General features: G+C 39.3%; 1 protein-coding gene across 6 annotated transcripts in view; it reads right to left on the bottom strand.

The window, feature by feature from the left end:
* ENOX1 (ecto-NOX disulfide-thiol exchanger 1) overlaps window positions 1-22,397 on the bottom strand; it is a 622,833-nt gene that overhangs the window by 263,468 nt on the left and 336,968 nt on the right. For 4 of the 6 annotated variants that reach the window (XM_032611631.1, XM_032611633.1, XM_032611630.1 and 1 more), the window contains exon 5: window positions 5,499-5,645. The exons of the other annotated variants lie outside the window; for them this stretch is intronic. In XM_032611631.1, the coding sequence (XP_032467522.1) occupies window positions 5,499-5,586 (88 nt within the window). In that variant the 5' untranslated portion in view covers window positions 5,587-5,645. The remainder of the gene's footprint in view (window positions 1-5,498; window positions 5,646-22,397) is intronic. 6 annotated transcript variants of the gene reach the window in all.

Below are 22,397 nucleotides of genomic sequence, written 5' to 3'. Positions count from 1 at the left end.
TTAATTTTTCATCAGTGCACAAATATTGTGAAATGATTACCACAATAAAGTTAATAACACATCCGTCACCTCACGTAGTTACCTCTGTGTGTGTGGGTTTATTTTTTTATGGAAGCAAAACTGATAGTCATAACGTAATGGAAAATTTCCTTATCTAATATTTCTAATTAAAAGTTGCTAATCAAATCCTAATTCCTTAATAAAACTGTAGTACAAAATTTTTATAAGGGAAAAGTTACTGTGAAACTATTATCTTCTGTTCTCGTTAGCTAACACATGTGGAGTATTTCTGAAATAGATATTCCTTATTGCATTTTTTTTTCTTTGAGTCATAGGAAGAAAAGTCCCTTTTATGTTCTTTTAATATTTGCTTTTATTAACTTCAGCTTCAGTTAGCTCACTTCCATATACCAAGATTCTTTTCAAAACAGAAGAGAGAAGAGGTAAAGGCAAATGTGGGAAGGGAAGCTGCTTGGTGACATGACAGCCGCTCCCTGGTAGGAGTTATTTCTACCTAAAACATATACACAATATTAAGAAGCCACAGGGAAGAAATAAATGGATGTGGATGGCAGGTTTTCATTCATTTCCTTGACATCTCAGAATACTGTAAATAAGTTTGTGTGTTTCAATTCAAACAGTTCCACGATCTTGGAGGTCTTAGTCATTTGTTTTGTTTTTTTTACTCTTTACTATTTTTTTTTTTTGAATTTTATTTTTTTATACAGCAGGTTCTTATTCGTTATCTATTGCATACACATTAATGTATATAGGTCTTAATCATTTGTATTAGCAGTTTCTGGAGTGTACAAAGCTCGGGCTTAAGGACCATTATTGGCATTCAATGTAGTCAGACTGCGTTAAGCAGATGTACAACCTTGTTCATGGCTATCTTTGATCATCTTTATCTAAAAGTAAGTTCAGGCTGATGAAGTGGCTTAGCATCCTCCTGTGTTTTCAGCCTGCTAGTCATGCTCCACCAGAACATCTGGCTCTGCTGGGCACCCTCACGCTTCTCCAAATGAAACCAAAGTCGGCAAGGTGAATGGGAAGGACTGGCAAGTGGCATTCAACCCGGGAAAAAAGTTTAAAAGTGGCATATAACCCGGCAGCCCTGTTTTTAAATGTATCCAGGGTTGTGGTTTTATGCAGGTATGGTATGGGGAACAGGTTAGGAGATGCTTGCCATAGAAAAGATAGTTTGTTACATATAGTTTCCAAGAGGAAGAGGCATGAAGTGCCACATCAGGCCACGCAGGGCCACGTGCAGAGGTACCAGGGTTGCTCAGGAGGAGAGGCAATAAGGAAAAAATGTGGGCAAAAGCCTTTCCTGTGGTTTCTGCAGGCTAAGAAGGTTTAGGACTGGATAGCTTCAATAATTTCAGTGCGTTCTGGGGCACAGGGATGATTCCTGATTGTCCAGCACCTGGCCCTGGTGTGACTTAGGGCAGGGGGATAGTCACAGCAGTCACTGGACTGCAGGAGCCTGATAAAAAGGGGCAGGTGTGGGCATGGCCTCAGGATTGGTTCACTTGGCAATCTAAGGTGTGCTCCCAGGCAAGCTGTTCGCTGTCTCTAGGAATCAGCTAACCCTGGGAAGGGCGGTGCTTCCTTGGCATCTGCAAGACTCTAAGATGTCAAAATACATCTTACAAAATACAGAAGATAAAATAAGATTAATACAAGCCTGTCTGAAACATTTGTAAGAAGCATAAAAACAGAGCTTCTCAAACTTTAATGTGCAGAGGAATCACCTGGGCATTCTGTTAAACTACAGGTTCTGATTCATTAGGTCAGGTGGGCGTTGAGATTTTTCTTTTTTTTTTCTTTTTTTTTTTTTTTTTTGGCCACGCCCCACGGCATGGGTAACTTCCCCCACCAGGGATCAAACCCGCAGCCTCTGCAGTGGAAGCATGGAGTCTTAACCACTGGACCACCAGGGAAGTCCTGAGATTTTGCATTCCTAATAAAGTCCTTGGTGATGTTGGGGCCATGCTTTGAATAGTTAGGGCTAAGAATATCCCTTGGTCACCTTCTGCAGGGAAGAGGGAAGAACCTGACACTTGCCGAACCCTGCTTTGAACCAGATACTGCTTGGCCCTGAATACACAGACTTCATCTTGTTTTGCTTGGACAACATCCTTTGCTCTTAGGAAAAATTATCCCAGTGTTACAGGGAAAGGAACTGAGACTCAGGGTAGTTAAGTAACCCGCCCGGGTCACTTAGCTGAAAGTCAGAAGATACAAATGTTATCTGGCCCAAAACCCGAATATTTTCCCGCCACAACATCCGTACAGATCGTTCCCCTCCAGTGGAAAATAAAATGTCTCTGTTGGTAAAGGCTTCGTAAAATATGAAGTGTGGACTTGAATCATGGACCATTTACAACTTGAATTCTGAACAGAAGAGAAATTCTGAATGATGTTCATTACTTCAGGACCAGAAATAAATGGTGCTGACTAAATAACTTATATTTTATTACAGCTATTCGAGAAACACTTCACACGGGACTCCCTATTACACTAGTGTCTTTATCTTCAAAAGTGACGCATGTCCATGGTAAGATATAAGCAACAAAAGTCTGCCTTCCTCCCATGTGCTTCCATTTCTATTGCGCAGGGAGAACTACCGTTAGGTCTGTGTAGCCTTCTAGAAATGCTGGGCAAATAGTAACCTTCTATGCAAATAATAAACTTTTTCATACAAATTCATTCGCCCAGCCATTCATTTTTCCAGGGGGACAAGGAGTAAGTAAAACATGCAACATCCCTCATGCACCTCACATTCCAGCAGGGGAGCTAGATCATAAACAAAAGAGTGAAATAAACATTAGGTCAAATAAGGATAAACGATAATGAAGAAAAAGCCGGTGGAGTGGGGGGGGAGGGGCGGGGAGCATTTGCAATTATAAATGCAGTGGTTAAGGAAGGCCTCATGGAAAAGATGGTATTTGAGTAGAGACATGAAAGAGGTCATCCTAGTCCACATTTACATTTTCCTTTAGCAATATGTGTTAAAGCCCTTGCCGTATCACAACTTAAAGATCTACCTCATTCTTTTTTTTTTTTTTTTTTTGTGGTACGCGGGCCTCTCACTGTTGTGGCCTCTCCCGTTGCGGAGCACAGGCTCCGGACGCGCAGGCTCAGCGGCCATGGCTCACGGGCACAGCCGCTCCGCGACATGTGGGATCTTCCCGGACCGGGGCACGAACCCGTGTCCCCTGCATCGGCAGGCGGACTCTCAACCACTGCGCCACCAGGGAAGCCCTACCTCATTCTTATTAATGGCCCCATAGTACTCCACTGTGTGCATATACCATAATACTGATGGGCATTCCGTTACTTAAGAAAAGGGAATGTTTTCGATTAAGCTTGTTATTGAACTTATTAGGTGATCGTCTGAGTGGTCATAAGGAGATTTGGGGAGCACGGTATAAAGCCTGATGAAGTAGAAAGAGCAATTAGACGTGAAGCTGTGGCTGGGAGCCCTAGTGTGCCACTCGACCAGGTGACCACGTTATAACCGGGTATCCACTGAATGCCTGCTTCATATTAGTGGTTTTCCTTCTGCCACATCTTAGGCAGGGCTACATCCACCAGGTGCAGGGGGGTGTCTAGGAGCTTCTCTACCCTGAGGGAAGGCGACAACCTACTCGCAACATTTTCCTCAATGCCAGGCTACCCTGTAAGCCCTGCGGAGTCAAATACAAACCCTCCAGGTGACAAGTTTTCCACATTCCCCACAAAGGAAGCACAAGCACAAATTTTAGGGAGCAGTTAACCATCTGGGCTCTGAGTACAATCTTCCTCTTTTAGGAGAAAGCACGTAAGCTTCCTTAAAACAATAAGGAACAAAAACTCCTTACCTTCTAGCAATATTTATTTACATGGATACAGATGTTTAGCATTGGGCCATATGACTGGACATATTTCACACTTAATGAAAGATTCATTTATGCATTTAATTATTATCTGAGGCAGTACCTGGATTATGTCAACACTCTGCCGGGCTCTGTAGGAGGAATAAATATCTGTGCAGTATGGTTCCTGCCCTTGTCACCTGCTAGCTCTTAACAGAGACTGGACAAGGGAAAAAATGACCGTGATTGAAAGCAGTGTGTGATCAGTTAGTGGTGATCAAGGACAATGTAACAGGAATTAAAGGAAAGGGGAGGATGCTATGATCCAGAGAGGGATCCTGGCTGAGATATAAACAGGTAGGGATGCAGGTGGAACCAGGGGGCTTTGGGAAGGGGTATGTGTGTGTGTGTGCGTGCGTGCATGTGTGTGTGTTTCGAGAACATGTATGAATGGAAGGTGCATATAACTGCACAGCCAGCAAAGGCCCAGGTGAGGGAAAATACAGGTATTATAAAGGGAACACGAAGCAGCCCACTAAGAGCTTAAACACAGAATACGGGGGGTGGTCGCAGATGACAGGAGATGCTGGTTGGAGTGAGACTGGCAGAGGGTTCTGAGGCTCCCACCTTGCAATCAGATATGAGATAAATAAATGAGTCTTGAAAGGCGTCAAGAAAAGCACCATCAACCTCTTCCTCCTTTTCTGTTTTTGCTTTTATGGGGCGGAGGGGTACTGCACACTTTGGTTTGATAACCTCTATTTCCAATTCCAGTAATTTAAGAAACCAACTTAATACTTATCAAAGTAATATACGCCTGTAGCTTAAAAAAGCAAGTACTCCGTAAGAGGCCTATAATCAAAACCAGCCATCCCCACCTGTCTCCACCACCCTCTCCTAGCTCCCCAGAAACCTCTTTTTTGTTTGTGGTTTGCTTTTACTGTGAAAGATAATGACTTGCCAGAGCGAGTAGCCTCCTATACGGGTAAGACTTTTGCCCCAAGCGGTTGCTCTCAAGTTTGGTTAACCTGTGGGCTGGCCCAGGGCAGGAAGACTAACCAGTAAGTCTAACCCAGCTCTCCCCCGTCAAGGAGGTTGAATCCCGTCATGGCAAAGAAAGGACACCACCTTTAACTTTCAATTCTGATATTTGATTCCATATATTTAAGTGATATATGGACACTGATATTTCTTAAATGATCATTTTTAGAGATTATCTAATGTCTTACTACTCTGCAAAATGAGGAAAACTTGACACTGTTACACCATCACCACTTCCCAACAAGCGTTCTTCCCCCATATTTCCAGTTGATTAAACTGCAATTTGGGGTTAAATCGATATTCTGTGTTTACATTGTTGTGACCACATAATATTGTTTACTGCTGAGCCACGCAGTATAAGAACGCACTTCCTAGCTTGTTCAATATTTTTTTCCTGGTGCTACCTTTTTCTTCCTTCCTTCTTGTGTGTATCTATTACCGATCACTCTTGACCTTTTCAAAGGAACTATAAAAGCCCTACTAAAATCACTTTTGGCGTGAGCAACTCAACAAATGAATCTCTCAGATCTGTTTTTCCCTCCACAAGCCTACCATTGAGTCCGTCCGGTCTAGTGGTTTCCCAGGCCAGCTGCCCACCTGTTGTCCTGGGGCTTCTTTTTAACACCATCTTGCGAAATCCCTGTGCCTCTCGCCTGTGTTGGGTCCCCCGCTTCCTGGATCCCATGGTTTCCTCTTTCTTGGTTTACATCCTCATTTTTGTGGAGCTCATTCTCTAGTAGCTTCCTAAGAAAAGGTACATGGGAGGTAAGTTTGTTGAGACCTTCCTTGCGTGTCTGAAAAAGTCTTAACTCTACTCTCACGCGTGCTTGCTAATTAAGCTTGTCATTTAATTCTAAGTAAAAATTCGTCCCCCTCAGAATTTTGCAGGCTGAGTTTCACTGTCTTCTAGCATCCAGTGTTGCAGTTGAGAAGTCTGAGGCCACTGGTTCTCCTGCTCTTTTATCTGTGACCTGTTTTATTTCTCTGGAAGGTTTAGGAATCTCCTTTTTAGTCCCTGGTTTTCTGAAATCTCATAGTAAAAAAACCTTAATGAGGATATTTTCTTATCCATCGTTCTGGGCACTTTCTCTTCCCGTTAGAGTTGGAAATTCCTGTTGTTCTGGTTTGCAAGTTTTCTTGAATTATTCTCTGATATTTGGCTCCCCACCATTTTATCTATTTTCTCCTTTTGGAACCTCTGTAGCGAAATGCTGAACCTTGTGGACTGATCCAATACCTTTTTTACCTTCTTTTTCCCACCCCACTATCCAACTTTGCCTGTTAATCTGCTTTCTAGAAAGTTTGCTGGACTTTACCTTTTACACCTCTGAATTTTTTTTTTTTAACTCTGAGTTTAGTTTCCAAGATCTCTTTCTTATTTTCTGAGTGTTTCTTTTTTTATAGAATTTACCTTTTATTTCATGGAGATAATATTGTCTCCCATCTTTCTGAAGATATTATAGATTTTTAAAAGCTCTTCTTTCGCTTCTTGAATTATCTATATTTTTCCAAGCCCCCCAACCCGTTTCTCTCTCTCTGTTTTGATCTCGATATTTTATTCTATAGTTTCTGCTGGGAGCCATACTCAAATATCTGGTGATCCTCTCACTATTCGTTTATATTTAAGACTTTCACATATATATGTAACACATCTGTAAAGAAAATATACAATTTATTTATATTTAGGTACAGTGAGTCCCTACACAACTGATTAGAAACGCTGGCAGGGTGTGCGTATCACCTGGCAGGCGTCCCATGAGGTAACTGGGTAGGAATCTAGCCATTCCGATAGGGACTCCAAATGCCAGTCAGGTCATTTCTTTGGGTCATTCAGTTTCTCTAGATAAGAATCCTTTAAACTGCTGTCTAAAGAGCCTGTCCCGAAAGAATGTGGAAAAGAATAGATACACGTATATGTATAACCAAATCACTTTGCTGTACACCTGAAACTAACACAATCAGCTATGCTCCAATATAAAATAAAAATCAAATAAAAAAATAAAGAGCCTGTCCCTGGCTACAGGTGCGTTGGGAGCTACATTGTAGAACAGTCCAGGAGGGTCTCACCTGTTCACTCTACAGAGTTTCACTTAGTTCTCCCAGTTTCACCTCTCTATCCTGGGCCTCGTTTCCCTGAGTCCAGAGCATCTCTGATTCAATTTAGCCCAAGACTATGCCTCAAGCCTCCAGCGGGGATGGAGATTTGGTAGTGGCAGTGTGAGGGTGGGAGAGGAACAGGGCCGAGCTAGTCCCTGCACTCCATTCCACTAAGTACTACTAACTACCAACTACTCTGTAACTACTGCGAACTAGTCCCCCCTTTTCCAGGCTCACCCTCACACCCTTCTTAAGTCTCCCCAGGGTCCTGCAGAATCAATCTGTGGGCTTCTCTCAGTACCCCTCAGCCACTCCCCCTCCATCACTGGGCCATCTTCCCAAAGTCTGCTGACACCTCTTGTTTAGAGCCACCTCCCCCTCTGTTCTCTCTCACTCTCAATCTGTGTATAGCTGTCTTTAAATTCTTTGCTGAAATTTTAGGGAGATTTTTTGGAATTAGAAGATATAAACGCATGTGTTCAATCTGACAGAACGACAAGTTACCAGTCTTATAAATTTTATTTTGTACTTACGTACTTATTATGTACTTCACCCTAGAAAGTTTATCCAGAGAACTTTAGGTGTTGCCCTAAATCAGCTACTAACTACGCAACAACTGTAATACTTTCAGGTAGGATATTACTGAAATCATTTTAATTCTCTGCGACTGTCTAGGGAGTACCAGGCAAAGTGAGTTAAATTCCTCCATAAATTTATCTTTATAGACTCTCATTATTATCTTGGCTCTAGAAATTTGGACCAACAGTCAATTTGAGGCAGATGCCACATCAAATTTTAAATATGAAGGAAGGAAGGGAGGGAGGAAGGGAGAGAGAGAGAGGGAGGGAGGGAGGGAGGGAGGGAGGGAGGGAGGGAGGGAGGGAAGGGAAGGGAGGAGGGAGAGATGGAGGGATGGGGGAGGAAAAAAAGAAAAAAACAGACATCAAGAAAATGATTTAAAAATAGAATAGTGAGAGGACTGGGCTGAATAAATAACTATTTTAAGAAAAGCTATGTAAGTTTATTAAATAAGAAAAGAGACTGCAGAAAATCATCTGCCTTTAAGATAACTAAACAGTGATCACTCACTTGGAAGGCAGTTGGGTAATTTCTGCCCTGAACATTAGCTGTGAAACTCCAGCCATTCATTCAACAACTTGCACCCAAAACTCATATAAAAAAATCACCATTATCCAGCAAGAAACTATCCACATAAGAAATTCTCACAATTACATACACAGATCACCTTCTAATTATGTACTCACCCTTTTACTGCATATATATATATATATATATATATATATATATATATATATATATGTATGCATTCCTCACTTCATCCCCCAAACAAATTTAAGTCAGCTTGCTGGTTATCCTTTTAATACATTAGTTGAAGATATTTTTATTTTCCTGAGTATATTTCTTACAAGTTCGTCTACCTAAAATTATGTCATCCTCTTTATTCTGTGTCACACTCCATTATGGGCCAATAAGCTTCTAAAAAGTTAACCATGTTGTCAACAGGAATGCTTCTAACGTAGCTGTAATCCCATCCTTGAGCTTTTGATAAGATGAAAAACTTTGTCGTCAGACTGACCTTGTTTTGCATCCCGACTCTTCCACTTATTGAATGTATGACCTTCAGGGAGCTGATAACCTCCCCACAAGGAAAATGGACATACTATTATATATTTTGCAGGTTGTCATATGGATGAAATTGTAAAATGCATATAAAGAACCTGACATATTGTAGGTGTCCAATAAATAAAAGCTATTAAAATCAGAACATGAGAAGATATTGACACCTTAACTCTAAAAATACACGCTCTAAGTGAAGGGTTTTCACTTCCATTTTTAGGCATCAGATCACTGGTGTGCCGGTCAGCTAGAAGCAACTTGTCAGCCACTGAAAAGCAACGGGGAAGTTCTTACAGGTAATTAGGGAAAGCATTGTGAGAATAGGGGTGTGGGGAGGAGGCCTGGAAAAAAAGTTAAACAAAGTATTTGACTTTGGATCAGTTCCTTAACCTTTTTGTAGTTTATTTAACTATAAAATTAGGAGGTTGGATGACGTCCCTCCAGATGTTCACAATAAAGAGTTCTGTGGCTGGATAATTTTGGAATGTGACCCCTTCATGCCATGCTTGCCCCCTCCCCCATTTAAGGCAGCAGCTTGATTTTGTTTTACCTGGCATATTACAAACTTATCCGCCTACAAATCCTCCCCATTTCCCCCCCCAAATAGTAACATAGTTTGGAAAAGACGGATGAGCTGATCTGCGGTTTCTCATTCTATAATATACTGCTCTGAGTTTTACTACTTCACGTAAATGTTTGGTTAAGGAAAGAAGGGTAAACGTGACGTGTACAGCAGCATATAACTTTTAGAGTGGGAGAAAAATCCATCGCCATTCCAGTGAAACCAGATATTTCTAAGTATAGTTTAACATTTCATCTATGTGGTACCGTCAATGTCTTGAGCAGCTGATCACCAAAGCATCCACTGAACTGCTGCCAATGAAGACAGACATATTACTGGGACACATCTGGCAATGCTGGCAATCAGTGAATGAAATGAATCAACCATGTAGTGAGCGGACTGGCTGCTTGGTGATCAACGTGACTGGAATGGAAAATAACTGTGGGATAAATTAATCCTTAGACTGCAGGACTGAACCGTGATAACCAGAATAAAACTCAAATGTGTGTTCATGATGAATACATTTTCATGCTACAATTACAAATCCACCAGTTAAATTATTTCTAATAGCACAATATGTTCACTTTTTCTATCAATCTACCAACATTTACTTTTATCTGAAAGGAAAAGACTGTGCAAAGTGTTTGCTGGGAACGAAAGGATATAGTAGGAAAGAGGCCAAAGAACCTACCAGAAAAAGATCTAGGAGCCAGATGCTCTGTCGGTAACTTTCCATGTAGCCTTCAGTAACAGCCTTCTGTTTTCTTACTTTTAAAAATAACTAGCCTCAAGTAGCTTATAATTTAGTTGATTATATTTACAAATTTGGGATTTCCATTTAATGCCTTCTTTTTTTTTTTTAACATCTTTATTGGGGTATAATTGCTTTACAATGGTGTGTTAGTTTCTGCTTTATAACAAAGTGAATCAGTTATACATATACATATGTTCCCATATGTCTTCCCTCTTGCGTCTCCCTCCCTCCCACTCTCCCTATCCCACCCCTCCAGGCTGTCACAAAGCACCGAGCTAATATCCCTGTGCCATGCAGCTGCTTCCCACTAGCTATCTACCTTACTATGTTTGTTAGTGTGTATATGTCCATGACTCTCTCTCGCCCTGTCAAAGCTCACCCTTCCCCCTCCCCATATCTTCAAGTCCGTTCTCCAGTAGGTCTGCGTCTTTATTCCTGTCTTACCCCTAGGTTCTTCATGACATTTTTTTTTCTTAAATTCCATATATATGTGTTAACATACGGTATTTGTCTTTTTCTTTCTGACTTACTTCACTCTGTATGACAGACTCTAGGTCTATCCATCTCATTACAAATAGCTCAATTTCATTTCTCTTTAAGGCTGAGTAATATTCCATTGTATATATGTGCCACATCTTCTTTATCCATTCATCCGATGACGGACACTTAGGTTGTTTCCATCTCTGGGCTATTGTAAATAGAGCTGCAGTGAACATTTTGGTACACGACTTTTTGAATTTTGGTTTTCTCAGGGTATATGCCCGGTAGTGGGATTGCTGGGTCATATGGTAATTCTATTTGTAGTTTTTTAAGAACCTCCATACTGTTCTCCATAATGCCTTCTTACATTACAAAATCATTCTTAATTTATCTACATAGTGGAGATAAAAGTGAATGAATATTCTGATGTTCTTTAATTAGCTACATGCAATGAAGCCCCCCTGTTTCATGTGAATTGTAGGAATTCTATTAGAACCTGTTGCAATGTGTTTCCTTTCTCTCTTGATATGTCTCCTGCCCCTCAAGGCTGCTAAGGTTTGAAAGTGTTCTAATTATTTCTATATTTTCATAAAATACTCTATTTCCACCCCCAAAATACTTTTCCTTCTTCTCAAGAGGAAGTTTTTCAGAAAACAATTCTGTAGAATCCGAAGGATGAGTGTGCTAGTAGTAGGGTGACCGACTGAGGGGCTTCCCACTGTGTAGGACCTCCTGTGCTAAAACTAGCACAGTCCCTGACAAATGGAGATTGTGGGTCACCTTGGCTGGTAGCTTGAGAGAAGGATTGGAAGTGGCAATGGATGCCTGCATCAGAAAGTTGCCATTTTAATCCTCCTATTAGAAGCACTCTTCTTTCATCGCTGAACAGCTGTAGAAAGCCATCCAACAGCAGATGGATGAATGTATTTAATGACCTTAACTTTCTCTTACACCAGTGGTTCTCAATTCTGCCTTCTTACTAAAATCATCTGGTTAGCTTTCTTTTCTTCTTCTTTTTTTTTTTTTAAATGATACTATTCCCTGATTTAACTGATCTGGAGGTAAGTCCCAGTCACCGGCACATATGTCTAAAATTCCGTGCTTATTCTACTGCTACTCAGGGCTAAGAAACACTGCTTTGCGTCCATTCTGAGATTCAAACTATAGGTCTAGCAAGAGCCGTTCAAAGCAAGGAGAAATCTACTTTATTATCTCTGACTTTTAAAATATTGCCTGCAAGTTTCCACTTCATATTTAAAACAAATGAGAACCCACAAACTAACTTTAAATGTATTCACCTAGGGTTCAGGGTACGTTTCTCCCTTGTCATGACTATCAATCACCACCACCTACTGACATAATTTTTTTGCACAAGAAACTGTGTTAGGCAGGTACTGGGGGACCACAGAGATTTCAAACTCAGGGCCTCTGCCTTCAGGCAGCTCACTGTAAAACACAGGAAGGTGACTAAATGATCAAGCAGAGGACCTCACGGGGAGCTCAAAGAGGAAACAGCTATGGCCTGAGACGGTTCGGAAATCTGCACAGAGCAGGTAGGATTTAAAGAAGGCCTTTGAGGGCTAGGTAGGATGCTAACGAGAAGGCCAGAAAGGGCCTTCCAAGCAGAGCGTGGGTAAGAAGCAATCGGACGACCAAATTTAAACATACACACAAATAATAAAGTTCACATGCTGAGCAAGGGGTCATAATTAGCCCTATCACTTTTTTGGGTGATAACCACTCCTGACATTGAAATGAAGAACTAACCTGGCAGATGGAACAGTTGGTTGAGCCGAAGCATTAAAGACAAGCTTGGTGTGCAACACAGAGAACAAGCCACAGAACAGCAGCAACATACGAGTCCCTTCCCTCTCTCATGCTGGGCCCACCAGAGAGACCTAATTACCCAGGCATCAAGGCAAAAGCTGCTTAGTTCACTGCCAAACCCTTGAGGTTCCCACTCTATCTGATCGGATGAGTAGTTAATGTTGAGGGAATACACGTAGGACAAAAATCATGCAAAAGTTATGTGTTGTCTTTTATGTCATGTTACGTGATTATCAGTCATTGATTTTTCAATCACGTTTATAATGCGATGGCCTTCTCTCTGGATTTCAGAATTAAAGCAACACTGTGCCATTTGTCCCTGACCCCTAAAATAGTTGATTTTCATATTTATTCCAATATCTGGCCTTCATGCAAGATAGGAACTAAATGGGTATGGGTATGAACGATCTGGGTACGCATCATGTCAGGAAGTCAGTTGGCAAAAGGAACACTGAGAAGTAGGCACCACTGGTATTTCACACATTATTAACTTATATTACAATTCAAATAGGCTTACAGCTGGCCAAAAAAAAAAAAAAATCTCTTCTGTAAAGTGATCTCAAACATAATAGGCTTAATCAGAGATAAATTAAATTAGGCAGCCATGCATACTACAGCATATTAATTCTGAGTAGTTATTAAATACACTTTCTGTTATCAGTGGTGTGAACAACATTATATGCAAACAACTGCTTCGAGAGGATAGGAAATAAAGTTTATGTTTGGGACACTGTGTGCCTGATATTCTCCCATGCCTTCTTATAATGTTAAATAATCTTTTCTAATAGTGGTACTGGGTTAAGTCTCCATACATGAGTCAACTTCACTCCCAGGCAATTAAGCAAAAGAACAGCAGACCAGTGTGGTTTTAGTTTTTTTCCAAAGGGAGCTTTTCTCCCTCCCTACTGCAATTTTTAAAAGAAGGCATTAGTGAGTCAGGCTGGAGCCAAGTTGCCCAAAACATAAGGTAGTGAATATTCATTATGTCAATTTTAGGATGCATCTCATTCTGCGTTTTGGGTAACCTGTGTTGCCTGAGGATATTCGAAGAAGGAAATTATTAAGGTTGAGTGCTATCTTGTAAATAACATCCTACCGTTCTGTTTCTTTAAATAGTAGTAATCTAACCCATCCAAGCTAGCATGCAGATACCATAAACTAGCAAGTGGTGCTTCTGTGAAAGAAAAGAAAAAGAGACGTCTGAGGGATGAAATATGTCGAGAAAGGGAATGTACACACGTACACACGTTACCTTCCTGGATGTACTTTTGCCATATTATCTTGCTCTTTTATTAATCAATCAGGCCCTTCAATTTCTGTGTCCAGAAGCAACTCAAGTTACTAGGTACGACCCTCCCACACACACCCAACCCCCAAGTCTGAGAAAAACGTTTGACACTCCTTATGCTTTGCACATTTAAAACTCAATGTAAGGTGACAAGAACATTAAGCTTGCCCAGTGAGCAAAATGTGAAACTCATCACTATCTGTTCTTAGCCATGGGTATAATAATTGGCAAATTAAAGTGCCTGACAATAGCTGGGCCACCTGCATCAGAAAGCATCACCCTGGAATGACTAATGAAGACAAATGTACGTGGCCAGCTTTACTGACAACTCCTTCTAACACCCGCAGCCTGAAAAGGCACATTACAGCACCTGTTTCATTTACTGTAAAGTAAGCACCATGTCGATGTTTCTGTAATTTAAAGGCATAAAACCTAACAGCCCTCAATATTTTGTATATACATACTGATTGAATTGACTGTTATTTACTTTTGAAGTAAGCTAGAAAGAGAAAGACAAATATTGTATACTAATATATATGTGTGGAATCTGAAAAACATTGGTGTAGACGATCTTATTTACAAAGCAGAAATAGAGACGAAAGACGTAGAGAACAAACATTTGGATATCAAGGGGGAAAGGGGGGTGGGATGAATTGGGAGATTGGGATTCACATATATACACTATTGATACTCTGTGTAAAATAGATAACTAATGAGAACCTACTGTATAGCACAGGGAACTCTACTCAGTGCTCTGTGGTGACCTAAATGGGGAGGAAAACCAAAAAAGAGGGGATATACGTATACGTATAGCTGATTCACTTTGCTGTACCGTAGAAACTAACACATTGTAAAGCAACTATACGCCAATTAAAAATTTAAAAGAAAAGGCTTACTTACTCTTGAAAAACCCAAAGTTTTTCTTTTTAAGCTGGCAAACTGGGATCAACTTGTTTATTAAAATGTTGAATGTGAAGCTTTATAACAACTAAATTCAAATAAATACAAATGCTTCAAAAACAATTTTGTTTTAATAAACTTGCTACTATTATTCATCCATCCATTCGACATTTATCGAATACCTACTATGCGCTAGGCACTTCTTGATTTGGCAGAGAGAGATGAATAACATATCCTTAAGGAGTCTGTCAACCATTGGAGGAAAGTTGCACGCACACAGCTAATTTCTACGTGTTACTGTAGAAATCGTTTCAGAGCACCTCCCTTTCTCTTAGAGACTTCAGAGAGCAGACTCTTGAGCTGCATTCTAGGACCATATAAAGAGGGCACAAAATGAAGAGTTTTTGTAACTGAACAAGCTTAAGAAAAATCTTCCAAGCTGAGAGAGAAGCATGTACAAAATCAACAAGAAGGTCGTGGTCTGAGTGAGGAAAAGAAATCGCCTCCAGAGTAAATGAATGAAATAAACACAAGAGGCAAGAAAGCCAACATATGATGGTGAACACTAGGCAAGGGTGAGAACGTGCAGGGCCCCAGAAGACATGTCTAGGACTTGGGATTTCATTCTATGGGGCAGTAGTTTGCAATATACATGCCAGGGAACCCTCGGGTCCCGGGAAGGGAGGGAGACAGATTGGGAAGGCGTGAAAAGAGTGAAGGAGAGGCCGGCCAGTCGGGACTCTGGGCCCCGAAACTCTGCTTCAACCACAGTACATTTGCCAATGTGTGTCTTCTCTCGGGCCTTCTAAATTTTTTAAATAACTTTTGAAATTGGAAAAATTTTAGATTTACAAAAGTTTTAAAGATAATACAGAGAGTTCCCATAAACACCTCACCCAGTTTCCCCTAATATTAATCTCTTTATGTTACCACCACGGCACATTTGTTACAACTGAGAAACCAACATTGGTACCTCGCTATTAACTAAACTCTGGACTACATTTGTGTTTCACCAGTATTTCCACTCGTGTACTTTCTCTGTTCCAGGATCCAATCCAAGACACCACACTGCATCGAGACACCATGTCTCTTCCGTCTCTTTTGATGTGTGACAGTTTCTCAGTTTTTCCTTGTTAGTCATACAGTCTTGGGGAATATTAGCCAGGCATTTCACACTCACTCTGGGTTTGCCTGATGTTTTCCTCGTGAGTAGACTAGGGTTATGGGTTTTGGGAGGAACACCACAGAGGTGAGGTACACTTTCCATCACATCATATCAGGGGGCATATATCATCGACAAGACTTGGCACTTGCAATGCTAACCTTGATCGCTCGGTTAAGGTAGTATATACTGAGTTTCTTCACTGTAAAGTTACTATTTGCCCTCTTCACATACTCTCTTATTTGGAAGCTAGTCACTCCAGCCCACACTGAAGGATGAGGGTAAGCTTTGCTTCCTGGAGGGGGCTATACCCACCTACGTTATTTGGAATTCTTCTACAAAGAAGGTTTGTCCCTTCTACTCCGATTATTAATTTAATCATTTGTTTATATTAGGATGAACTCATGCACATTTATTTTATATTTTAGATTATAGGACAATAAATACCGTATTATCTATTTTGCTGCTCAAATTGCTCCAGCTTTTGCCATTGGCAACTATTTTAGGCTGGCTCTTCTATTCCCTTGACATGCCCCCATCTTTTTGTTCTTTGAGCACTTCTTGTTTTAGGGCAAACCAGATAATTCAGTCCTATATTGTATTTTTACTGCCCCAGCCCTAGAACCAGCCATTTCTTCAAAGATCCCTAGTTCCTTTTCATGGAGGACGATATTTAGAAACTAGTATCTGGGCATGGGTGTGCTAAGATGCTACTGGGGTATCACTGCTCCCAGGCCCTCTCAGCAGAAAGAGTTAGGAATGTATGTATATATTCAAGCCCAGGTATATATACATAGCTATAATTGTTTCTGTATCCATCCATCTGTATATATATTACACTAAACATGAGTTCATACTAACATGTCCAACTATAACCCAGTACTAAATGGTTCATTCTGGCTTTCCCTCCTTGCTTATCTGCAAAGACCCTGACAGAGAGAAACTCGGCTCTCACCACCCATTTACATATTTGTTTGACTCTAGTATTTGAAACTTCTTTTGAAAACAAAATTCTATTACTTTAAAATAATAGAAAAAAGCCTGAAAACAAACATTGTAAGAGAAGATCTTTAAATTATTTAATGTAGAAAAGTGACTTAATTATATTTATATTTTTAGAAATATTATTCTAACTTAGTGAGGAATGGGTTGAAGGGGGCTGAGACTTGAGGTAAGAACAAATGTTAGAAAGGATGCTGTGTACTCCAGAGGATATTAAAGACCTGAGAATTAATTTGAGGGATATTTTAGAAGATTCATAAATAGAACTTAAGTGACTGGATGTGGAAAGTGAGAGAGAGAAGATGGAGATAAATATGGATTAAGTAATGGGGTAAAGGTGTCTTTTTATCTCAGAAAATACACTGGGAGGAAAGGATTTGGGAAGAAAATAATTGAGTATAAGGCATTTAAAATGGAGTATCCATGTGGACATGCTTCAAAGACCTCCTGAAATGTGGTTCTGAATTTCAAGAGAGTTGTCTAAGCTGTAAAAGTGAATTTCAGGGTCTTAAGCCCAAAACGGATGATGCAAAATCTTGGGACCAAATTAAAAGGCCAGGAATATGGGATGAATAAGAAATAGAAGATCAGGGACAACAAACTATACAACAATAATATTGAGAAATAACATGCTGAATACATGAACATGTGGTAACTCTCCATTTATTTAGGTCATAATTTCTTTCAACATGCTTTGTAGTTTTCAGTGTACACGTCTTACACTTCTTTTATTAAATTTTTTCCTAAGTATTTTGTTATTTTTTATGCTATTTTAAATGAAATTTTCTTAATTTAATTTTTAGATTGCTCATTGCTGGCATATAGAAATATAACTGGTTTTTATGTACTGATCTTCTATCCTACAGCTTGCCGAACTCATTTATTAGCGCAACAGTTTTTTTTTGTGAACTCCTTAGGATTTTCTATATATGAGACTGTGTCATCTGTAAACAGAGTTTGTTTTATTTGTCCCTTTTCAATCCAGAGGCCCTTTATTTATTTTTCTTGCCTAACTGCCTTGTTAGAACCTCCAGTAAATTACTGAATAAAAGTGGCAAGAGTAGACATCCTTGTGTTTTTTGATCTCAGGTGGGAAACTTTCAGTCTTTCACCAATAAGTATGATGTTAGCTGGGGGTTTTTCATAGATAATTCTTTATCAGATTGAGAAAGTTTCTTCATATTCCTAGTTCGTTGAGTGTTTTTATTTTTTTAATTTATTTTATTTATTTATTTATTTATTTTCTTGCAGTACGTGGGCCTCTCACTGTTGTGGCCTCTCCCGTTGCGGGGCACAGGTTCCGGACATGCAGGCTCAGTGGCCATGGCTCACGGGCCTAGCCTCTCCGCAGCATGTGGGATCTTCCTGGACCGGGGCACGAACCCGTGTCCCTTGCGTTGGCAGGCGGAGTCTCAACCACTGCACCACCAGGGAAGCCCCCATTGAGTGTTTTTAACAAAAGGTATTTTGCCAAATGCTCTTCTTGCATCTATTGAGATGATCATATGGTTTTTGTCTTTTATTCTATGAATATGGAGTCTTACATTCATTAATTTCTGAATTTTGAACTAACCTTGCACTCCTGAGATAAATCCCACTTGGTCATGGTGTATAATCCTCTCTACGTGTTGTTGTATTCGATCCAGAATTTTGTTGAAGATTTTTGAGTCTACATACGTAACAAATATTGGTCTGTATCTTTGTTTGATTTTGGTTATCAGGATAAAAGTACACTTACAGTTTTACATATTAGCAGGAACGAATTGGAAGTTAAAAAATTTAAATTACACCTAAATTATTAAAAATACATAGAATTCTTAGTAATAAATGCACCAAGAGGCATGTAGGAATTATACTCTAAAAACTATAAAATATTGCTGAGAAATATTAATGAAGAGAATGTACATTTATGGATTGAGAGGCTCAATACTGATGTCAATTCTTTCCAAACTGAGCCTTAGATTTAACATATTCTCAACTGTAATCTGACTAAACTGATTATTTTTAAAACTGGTAAGCTGGGGCTTCCCTGGTGGCGCAGTGGTTGAGAGTCCGCCTGCCGACGCGGGGGACACAGGTTTGTGTCCCGGTCCGGGAGGATCCCACGTGCCGCGGAGCGGCTGGGCCCGTGAGCCATGGCTGCTGCTGAGCCTGCGCGTCCGGAGCCTGTGCTCCGCAACGGGAGAGGCCACAACAGTGAGAGGCCTGCGTACGGCAAAAAAAAAAAACAAACAAAAAAACAAACAAAAAAAACTGGTAAGCTAATTCTAAAATCTACATGAATTTTCAGAAGAAATACAATATCTAAGCCAATTTTATAAAAGAACAAAAATGGAGGACTTACACATCTGACTTGAAGACTGGCTGTAAAGCTACGGTAATCAATACAGTGTGGTACTAGCATAAGGAGCAACAAAATCAATGGAACAGAATAGAGAGCTCAGAAATAGGTGCACACTTATGTGGTCACTTGATTTTTGAGACTAGCACTAAGGCATTCCAATAAGGAAAGGAAAGGCTTTTCAAAAATAGTGTTGGAAGAATTAAACATCCCATATAGAAGATAATAAATAATATACAAAACATAATAAACATAATATACAAAAGTTAATTCAATAAGGATCATAAATCTAAACATAAAATCTAAAACTATACAACTTTTCAAAGAAACCACAGAATTTTTTTGACTTGAGCATAAAGTTATCTTAGGATACAAAAGCCAGTACCTGTGAAAGAAAAAAAAACCCAATAAATTACACCCCCCCCCAAATTAAAACTTCTGCTCAACAGAAAACATCATTAAGAGAATGAATAGACAAGCAATACATTGGAATTGGAAGGAATCAGTTGCAATGTATACATCTAATAAAATCCTGGAGACGAATATATATTTTATACCTCAAAAATAAAAATACATACAAGCAACCCCATATAAAGATGGGCAAATACTTCAATGGACACTTTACGAAAGAAGATATGGCCAGTAAGCACATGAAGAAGATGTCAGCATATTAGTCATCAAGAAAAATGCATATTAGGTCACAATGAAATATCACTGCAAACCCAATTCTAGCTTACCAGAATGGCGAAAATTAAAGAGACTGACAAGACCAAATGCTGTTGAAGATGTGTAACAACTAAAACTATCATATATGGTTGATGCGAATGTAAAATGGTACAACTATTTTGTACAAAGATATGGTAATTTCTTCTAAAACTCAATATACACCTACCTATGACTAAAATTCCACTCTTAGATATTGGCCTAAAAGAAATGAAACCATATCTTCACGAAAGACTTGTTCAAGAATGTTCATGGCAACTTCATCCAAAATAGAGCCTGTAAAGAACACAAGTGTCCATCCATAGAAGAATGGATTAACAAACTGTTGTCTATTTATGCAATCAAATATCACTCAGCAAGAGACAGAAATGAGTTACTGACAGACTCAAGAACAGATTAATCTCAAAAACATACTATGTAAAAGAAACCTGACTTGAAAGAGTATGTAGTATATGAGTCTACTTACTTATCCGGAGTTCTAGAACTAGAACTGATTTACTCTAGAGGCGGGGATGGGGATGTGCTGGGAAGGTGTATGAGGGAATTTTCTGGGGTTGATAGACATTTGGGTAGCACAGGTGTATATAACTGTTGGAACTCATAGAAATGTACACTTAAGATCTGTGCATTTTATGTAAATATGTAAATTTTACCTAACACTTTTACTTAAAAAATAAGAATCATATAAGAAATCATAAAACTTTGAATTCTAGTAATGGTACATACACCAAAGCATTTGGGGGAATTGTAGCGATGTCTACAATTTACTTAGAAATGTTTCCAAAAATTCAGTGGATTCGTGGATGAAAACAGGGATGCATAGAGGTAAGCATATGAGTGTTCACTGCCAATTTCTTTTAACTTTTCTGTGTGGTTAAACATTTGCATAGTAAAATCTTGCAAAAGAAAAAAAAACCTTAAAAACTGAGTCTTTCACAATAAATAATAAATTAAAGGAAAAAGTTAAAAGAAAAAAAAAAAGAAAGCAATCCCAACTCGTAAGTTACTAGCCATGTGAACTTGGCAAAGTGCTTAAATAAAGAGTCGATGTCTAAATTTCCTTATTTGTAAAACGAAAATGATAAATAATACGTTTTATACAGGATCCTTAAGGGACTATACTTGCTAATACATGTAAAGCACAGTTCTTGATATAAATAAGCACTGAGTAAATGTTTGGCTCCTATTTTTAGTGAGCACGGAGTGCCTGTGGCCATAAACCCACAAAAATAAAATGTCTCAGAAAAGGAGGATACTGTTTGCACACTTTGTTAAGGCAATTGTGATGTTTGTTGCATACATAAAATCAGATTCACTGTGATTTTTTTTTTTCTGTGCGTGAATGTCATTTATCAGGACCCCTAAGCAAATGAGCTAGTAGAAAGGAAATATTATATTTTAAAACACCCATAAAGCATATTTTTAGAAATGGTATTTCCTTGACTTTCATTCCAGGAAAATGCTAACACATGGCGTGGAGCATGCTGGGCCCAGAAAAGAAAGCCTGCCAGATGCCACAGCAATAAATAGAGTGGGGCTTTGGAGAGGAAAAGTAAAATGAGAACATGTAATGTTATGCCTCCAATACCCTTACCATCTGGTATTTAGCCCACTGAAATTATGGGGTTTTTGGAAATTCACCTTTGTAGGCCACCTTTAATTAATTTTCTTATTTATTTGTTTAGCAAACATTTAAATCACAGCCTACTCTGGGCAGAGTTCTGCATGCCCTCCAGGACCTCAGCAAAACAAAGGGTGAGGTAATGTTAGAAAGAAAGAGTTCTAAGTGCAGTATAATGAGAGGTCAGTACTATTTACACCTGCCACCTCCTTCTTTAATATTCATTTTAAAAACACAATTTTCATATTTTCAATCGATAGCTTAAGCAGCCACATATTTTCACAAACGACAGGAATTTGCAGACAGGAAAAGAGGTGGCAGAATATGTTATGTGGGTTATGTTTTACTTTGCTGAGAAATGCGTAAGTAGAAATACATTTTTATCAATTACATTTCCTATAGCGCTTGCATTATCATTTTTATCAATATTTTAAATGCAAGTGGGATTTCTTAATGTGGTGTCTTTTACTTTCAATTTAGCAATGTTTCTGAGAAGAAAATCGAGCTCTAGAATGTTGAAAATTGTCTCATTCTATTACGACTGCTCTCCTTCGGGGTTTTCAAATATGTATACTTGTGATACTCCTAAGAAACTGTGATTGATGGATTTTTACCCAGAATTTAAAAACAACAACAATAACAAATTCTTTTAAATGAAAGGAAAAGTACATTCTGTTCCCTTAACTTGTCTTTATTTGGGGATTTATACGTACTCTGCTAAAATTTAGGATGGAATTTCTAACAGTGATGGCATTGTTCAGTAAATAGCAGTCCTTTGTGCGTGTGCAAATTTTCAAATGAATGGAAATGGTCTGAGACTTTTTATCTGGAAAACTTTCGCCTATAGTATTTATTCACATGTTGTCCATATTTTCAGGAAAGAATTGAGAAAAATGCCTTTCTCATAAAAAGATGTCATTCCCTTGTGGCTACTATGGAAGGAACTCCCTCTCCTCCCTCCAGTACACAACACACAAACCCTGTGCTATCCATAGAAGCGAAACATAAAATTAAAGAAACACTGACTGCATGCCAAATTCTGGGATAACAGGGAAGAGAAAGCCAGTCGGCAATCACCTCTCCTAGCCCTTATCTTCTCCT

This window comes from Phocoena sinus, chromosome 18, assembly GCF_008692025.1.
Source record: "Phocoena sinus isolate mPhoSin1 chromosome 18, mPhoSin1.pri, whole genome shotgun sequence".
In the NCBI taxonomy this organism is placed as follows: Eukaryota; Metazoa; Chordata; class Mammalia; order Artiodactyla; family Phocoenidae; genus Phocoena; species Phocoena sinus.
This window is presented reverse-complemented; position numbering and strand designations above follow the sequence as displayed.